At 40.3% G+C, this 7,377-nt stretch overlaps 1 protein-coding gene across 1 annotated transcript in view; it reads right to left on the bottom strand.

Annotated features, from left to right (window-relative positions):
- cabp7a (calcium binding protein 7a) overlaps positions 1–4,442 on the bottom strand; it is a 25,150-nt gene extending 20,708 nt beyond the window's left edge. The window contains exon 1 of the mRNA XM_032516341.1: positions 3,495–4,442. Coding sequence (XP_032372232.1) covers positions 3,495–3,603 — 109 coding nt within the window. The 5' untranslated portion in view covers positions 3,604–4,442. The remainder of the gene's footprint in view (positions 1–3,494) is intronic.
- Between the last annotated feature and the right edge of the window lie 2,935 nt (positions 4,443–7,377).

Raw genomic sequence — 7,377 nt, 5'->3', positions numbered from 1 at the left:
TGTGTGTGTGTGTGTGTGTGTGTGTGTGTGCGTGTCTGTGTGTGTGTGTGTGTGTTTTAGTGGTGGAGGAGGTCCAAACCATATTGAGCTAACATGACCAACAGTTTTTTTGTCCCTCTTGTGTAGAAGGGGAAATGGAATATATGGCGTCTAATTCAATTTATGCTCACATTGTCGTACATTATGGTGCTTCCACCCCCACTTAAGAGCATCAGAAAAATGACGTTTTGTTCCAATTATAGTTTTGACAGCCTTCTTGGCCACAAAGTTTGGTGCCATTGGTTCAATCCCTGGGGTATTCAAGCCAGTAATTGAAAATCAAGTCCTTGGCTATGTGTGCCAATAGGGTTTGAGCCTCTTGTCCCTATACATGCACTCACACACACACACACATATGCACACACATTCACACACACACATATATATATTTAGTAATCTGCAATTTCATATGGTGACAAAGCCCTGTCTCCCTGATGGCCGAGCTGATGTATGTGACACTTCAGACTTCCAGTCAATTCTTGTCCGTCTCTCAAGAGATGGGAGCGGTGACAAGACACAGGCAGACACTTGAGAACCGAAACGTCACTGCTGTCAAATCTGATTGACAGATAATCAAGCTTGTTCAATGCATATTATAATTTAGAACTTACCGACCTTTAAAGTGCCGCATTAACCCTTTGTGTTTTGTTGAAATTGGCTTTACTTCCTCATTAAGTCCTACAGACCCCACTGCTGTATGTGTAAAAATAACTAAAGTAGTTGGATTTTTTTCCCTTTAAATGTCTTCTTTTCCACTGACCTTATTAAATCAATATGGTAAAAAAAAACTTAAAGTGTTAATCCTTTCCCTTTGCCATTTACAGGGCTTGTAAACACAATGTGGAAATAAACATGTTTATTATTTTAAATTGGGAAAAATTTCATGTTTTTATATGTTATACAGTATTCTATGTTTTATAAAGTAACCATGTTTTACAGCTGGCCCAAAGCAGAAGGAACAACCAACTTCTGTTTAAAAGATTTTAGAATCATGAAGTATTAAGTTGTTAAGTATGATTTGCGCTCAGGCCTGGACCCCGAAAGGAAGGTTACGATTTAGGAAGGTACTAAATCAGAGCAGGAAAAAAACACGCACAATTATGAGGTAAATGTATCATGCAAAATGATAATGCTTGGGAGGAAAAGTGTTCTGATCCCAGTTGCTCGCTTGTAGCACTGTCCTCCATCTCTGAGCAGCTGACAATATATTGAGGATAAAGGCAGGATTGAAAAGAATATTTTTCAAAGCTTACATATTGGCACATTGTAAGTATATATTCACTTTCTTGAGCTGTGATCAACAAACCATCAGCCCTGTCACATTTATATGGTAGCCATTTTGTGCTGAAAAAATTGTGAATCCCAGTTACACTCTTGACAACAATATTCCATCTCCTGAGTGACACTGCCTTTTAAGTCTTTTTCACAACCTATTGGACATCTCTCACACGGAATTACTAATGCTCTACAACACTCTGTCACTGCTGTTAACTGTGCCTTACCTCAGGCTCTCCTATTCTCTCCACAAAGCATCCCATTGCTTTTCCAGTCAAACCGCCACTAGACATTGAGCTGTAAAGCCCAAACGGCTCACTTTGTTTTGTACCAGAGTGACTGCAACAAGGAAGCAAAGGTGGACTTGACTAACTGAAGTCAAAATCAAGTGCTGTCTGCTTATTGCACCCAAAGCTGATTGTATTAAAACGGTATGGTGAAGTGGAATCTGAAATTCCTTAATCTCAACAACCAAGAGCTTGATTGATTGATTGATTGATTGATTGATTGAAATATGACACATCCATCTTTTATTTCTTGTGCTGCTGCAAAACAACATTTCTGTGATGCAAGGTCTCTGTACACTGGAAATAAAGTTTGACAATAAAGCGCTGTGTGATGCAATGCTCTAATCACATGACATGACATCGTGCAAAGATCAATTTTGGCACTGACATGTTGGCACTTTTTCTTTTATCAGAGGTTTGAGAGTTTGTTGGCTGCCAAAGCAGAAAAAAAGGCAATAGAGTATCTGGCACGCGTTGTTGTTTCTAGATATTTCTGCTGCTGTGAGTTCTAAAACAGACGTTGTGTTAAAGGTACTACGGCCATTCATTGGACATGTTTTAGGAGTCAGAACCAATTCATTTTTTGGTTTCTTGCACGCTTTTCTAATCAATATTAACCTCAGGACTGAAGAGCATTTCCCATTTGCCAACCGTATTGCAGATCCAAACCTCTGTGTCAGTATGAGACAAATAAAGAGTGTGCGGCTGTGTCATTTCAAATGTGCGCAACTCTCACTTTAGAATTTCATTTCTGATTAATTCTGCACCAGCATCCACTGACAAGATCTCTCGCAAGACCTAGCTTGTCTGTAATCCACACGTGTTTCAGTCAAAGCCTTCAGTCAGAATTGCATCACTTTTAAAGACATGTGTGCACACTGATCTGTCAAATATGGCATGTATCCACTTTGTTTTCCTAACAATGTGTGCATGATTGAGGTAACAAGGATGAGAGGTGTCGCAAACAAATTTTTCAGCATAGATACGTCAGCTTCCTTACAGTGTCGCCGCACTGAAAACGTGGCAACAACGCAAGAACTTACTGTCATCACACTAGCTTTGGGACTTCAACAATGTTCCAGGGGCTGTTGCATGATGATGTGCAGATGTTGCAGGCTCACATCACAAGTGCTCCATGCCTGAATATTCTCAGGATATTGAAAAAACTAATGGCTCAGAATGGTTTTCATGGGTCAGCATGCTTTTTGGGAGGATGATTATTTTTCCTGATAGGTGCCACTGCAATGCTGTAGAGCAGAGATCTTCAACAGGGGGTCCGCAACCCCTAATGGGTCCTTAGAGTTACTGCAGGGGGGCCGCCTGAGTATTGTTTGATAATTTTTGGATATTTTCTTTTCAATAATTAAAAAAATAATCATACATACATAATTGTATATGCAAATATACATTAACAGGAATCTAACACATTATTAGCAAAGCCTTTTTTGCTAGAAAACAAAAACATTTAAATTACACAATATTGAGGATAGGCTAACTATTAGTTAAGAACCTGATGTATGGGAATATCATTTTCCATCCATCCAGCTCCAGCAATTAAGAGCTGCAAATCTATATTCCCAAAAAATGAAAGACATTTGAAACAAGCTGATCTTTGAGAAACACTGACAACAAACTGGGTAATTATTTTTGCACACACTCTCTTTCACGTTTCAAAATCTAAAACTGGCCTGTTAAGATGCAGATCAGTCATTTCACCTCTCTTTCCGGCTCTCTGAGCGCTGTCCAAGGTGCTGACCGCGGGTCTGTTTGAATGAGCTCCACCGCAGAAGCTGACAGCAGCCACACACACCGCCACTACACGACTCTGTTAATGATTAAACAACTCACTAGCCTTGAAACCCCTTAGGTATACACGAACAAGTAACATCTCACCTTCAACTTCGTCTTCGGGCAGGTTCACCGGGGCGCTGTAGGAGAGGATGTCAGGGATGGTGCAGATCCCCCGGTACATCAACGTGGAGGTTACTGGATGCATCGGCATGACTGCGACCTTTGGCTGCCACCTGCGCCCTCGTCATACAGAAATGTCTACAGAGATGATCCCAACTTCCCCCCACGGTCACCGAGGGAACAGAGAAGCGAGCCCATTGATGGGGGAGAGGGGTGAGGTGGGAGACGGTGGATACCGCAGCGTGTCCGCCGAAATCTTGCTTTTGGTCAATGACTGAAAAGCAGGAAAATGTAGGGGGTGTCTTACCTCATTGCCGTTTTTATTTTTTGATTGAAAAAACAACGTCCTGATTAATACACAAAGTCACTAGATATAAAACTACCTCAGGCCGAGACAATGCGCACATTTAGACGCACATATCAACCAAGACAAGCTCCACATCTGAGGTAAGTAATGCAGGTTATTGGTCTATGGTGTATACCGATCAATCGATTCACGGATTTGAAGGTTATCATTCCACAGGTTGTTTGTGTTTTTAGTCCCAGCGTTTGTCTGCAGCGAACATATTCATGCATCCACTTGTTGGATAGGTGCGCTCACTTGACGCACTCCGTCCTCAAGATCCAGCCACATTCATATAATCCACCGAGACGACACTTAAACGATTCATGAGGAAATAGGCAAGGTAATTCTAAAAGTGTCGCTTGAAACCGTGGAGAGATGATGAGCGCATGTCCGGATCCTCAAAGACAACAATTTATCGTTCGCTCTTAATTGGTCATGGGTACGGGGGCGCGTTGCGATCCGGTTTTTCCATCTTCAGTGGAGGAGTGTTTTTGTGAAAGGAAGCTCTCTGTGCCTCTGATATGTGGTCAGTCTCCTCTTTCTCTCCATTCTCACCCCCGTCACTCTGTCTTTTATACATACGTATGCACATACACATATGCGATCCCTCCCGCATAACACACCCACCCTCCCTTCCCTATTGTCTCTCTTTCTTTCGTTTTGTTCAATCACTTCAGTTCTGGTTACTCACTGCTATAAAAAAAAAAAAAACATAAAGTGTGATTGATGATCATGCATGGTACTGTATGGTAGCTTTGCTCCTATTGTGCCGAGCATAATAAAAACGAATTAAGCGCCATTTCCTTAAATTATAAATTGAAGAAGGCCAGGACTAAGCACTACTTATGCATTTTAAGTTTTGCTATGACGCAAAACTGTATCTGCTTCTGCCGGTTTAGTTGGCTAGATTGCTGTGACATGTACAGTGGGGAGTATTTTATATTTTGTGAATGAGAAAGAAAAAAACGGGGAAGAGAGTTTAAATTCTCTGTGGCTGTCATCATCTCCAAATGTATGCTTTGCTGCACCACTATCAGAGCGACATTTTAAAATGTGCTGCTGAACCTTTCAATTGAAATGGTTGTCTCAAGCAGATGGGGTATGAGATAGAAGGGCAATGCTGAATGAAGCCACTTGAATTTTTGATCAACCTGAGCTGTTTTCTTAGTAATCCCCTGAAATATATCTCTCTTCTGGGAGAAATATGTACGTAAGGCAGGTTTGGAAAATGTCTTTCTTTCTTTTTCCTCTTTGTTTCCTTCAACTCAGTTGGTTTAATGTTCAGGCATGCTCTAACAGAGCCCTAAGGAGGGATTTTGCAGAGATTTTGCAAAGTTAGAAACTACCTGGTGAACACAGTAGATCCTTTATTTAGCAGCTAAGAAGCCAGATATTTCCCCCAGGAGTTGGGACAGACCAAAAACAGAGTTAAATATTGGATTTACATTTCCAGGTGGCCAGTAACATGACTCAGAATGAATAATAATGTTGCTTCCTAACTGCTGGATATGTAAATGAGCAATTCTGTTTGTTAAAAAGTTTGCAATATCAACATAATAGTTGAAGATATGTCAATGTTGTGTTCACAACTAACATTTGCTGCCCCTAAGTGGCCAGCAAAAATGTGGGATTTTCACTTGAACATGGATGCCACTGCCATCCAAAAAACACAACCAAGCAGTCAGTGAATAAACAGAAGCATCCAGGAAGCTTTAGTGCCCTACTGCAAGAAATTGACTCGTCTCAATGTCTGAATTGGCTATATAACCCTTGAAAAAGAGTTGAAATGTCCCCACCTACAGTGACTTGCAACATTGTCCATACATAGAAACACCCATTGTGCTGGTTGGCCTTTTTCTAATGCTCAACAGAACATTGGTCAGCAGTGTCAGCAGTGTTCAATACCAGCTGGCTTGACACAAAAGAGCACCACCACCAACACCACCACCCTTGTATCCTCGAAAGACATGTGGCACCTTTTATTTCCCCCAAAACAGGCTACAGTAGCTAAAGCCCTCTCAACAGGATGAAACTTTGAAGGTCAGACCACTTTCAGAATCCAGTAGCTGCAGTGTTCAGACTCCAATGCGTCACTGCGCTCTTTTGTCACTGAAAGTGTTTAACGATTTCCCCCTGCTAGGCTAAGGTCTCTCAGATTCTGGTTATACACTTTCTGTGTTTGTGAGAGGTAAACTGGTTGTCAGGCTTGCACCACATGGTAGCTTACCCTACCACCTCCGTGCCTTCTCACTGTGGTGTATGGTCACTGCTGTTACTGCAGAAGAGAGGATGTGTAAGATGAGAGGGTGTGTAAGAAAACTTGAGTCTAAGTGAAACCTCAGTGAAATATATATATATATATATATATATATATATATATATATATATATATATATATATATATATACTTATATATGGATTAGATACATATTTGAATGGGTAATGTTGAAATCTGAAAGAATTGTCCACATGAACTCCACAGATGAAAGTCTGAATCAGTTGAAGTTTTTTTTAGTTCCAAAACTGCAATAAATGACCTGCAAATTACCCTCAAACAGTTTAACAGAAAAATCCAAGTGTTCTGAAGCCAATTTATGACACTGTGGATTCAAGAGTCCAATCTTTCTCTCATTAAGTCCTAGATTTCCCACATTCGCTATGCATCCCCCTACAGCAGTCTGGCGGAAGACTCTTGCACATAAGACTCTGCTCATAAGATCCTCTTTCTAAGACTGAAAGTTATAAATGAAATACTAAAACTCACTGTGTATTCAAGTGCTTAGTTAGTTACTGAACAATCACTTAAAAAGCTTTTCTGTCATTTATGAATGAGAAGTGGAGAACTACTTATCAACTGAGTCATTTTGTAAGTGATTTTATTAAAAGTGTGCATTTTTGGCAGCAATATCAAGACTGTCTTTTTGATCGTTTGTGAGATTTAATTCTTGGCTTTACCATAAACCTGCATTATAAGATGTGTTGGTTACCTGGGGGCAGTGCAGCAATCCGTACAGTAAGCACACAAGCAGTCACAGTGCATTTAGTTATTTTGCCACCCATCCAATATCCACACCCCTTTTTACTTTGTTTTGGTATCCACCAAGTCCTAAAGGAATAGGTTTTGGCTCTTTAGTTTGTTAAAATGCTCCATTTTCATCACCTAGTTGCTAACTTTGTCTGCCATTTGGTGCTGAGCCGGAAGTGTTCAGTGGTTTTGTCTTTACTTTTTGGCAACAAGTGACCCCTTTCACATAACAAAGTAGTTTTTTATTTGTCGTAAAAATATTTTTTTGCATTTGTCAAAATGTTAGTGTGAATCCAATGTAAATTTGTCTTAATAGAATGGTCTATGCTAATAGTGATTTTTTTTTGCTTTGAAATCCACACATCCCATCCACTACAGCTATTTTGAAGATAGCGTGTCCGGGGACAGCCTACGCCAACTTATTGTGTGTTGAGTGAAAGATTTAAAAACTAGAGTAATGTTGTTTTGGGAGTAGGTAGATAATGTCAACATTT

This window comes from Etheostoma spectabile, chromosome 5 (genome assembly GCF_008692095.1).
Source record: "Etheostoma spectabile isolate EspeVRDwgs_2016 chromosome 5, UIUC_Espe_1.0, whole genome shotgun sequence".
In the NCBI taxonomy this organism is placed as follows: Eukaryota; Metazoa; Chordata; class Actinopteri; order Perciformes; family Percidae; genus Etheostoma; species Etheostoma spectabile.
The sequence above is the reverse complement of the archived record's forward strand: the minus strand, read 5'-3'. Positions and strand labels throughout refer to the sequence as shown.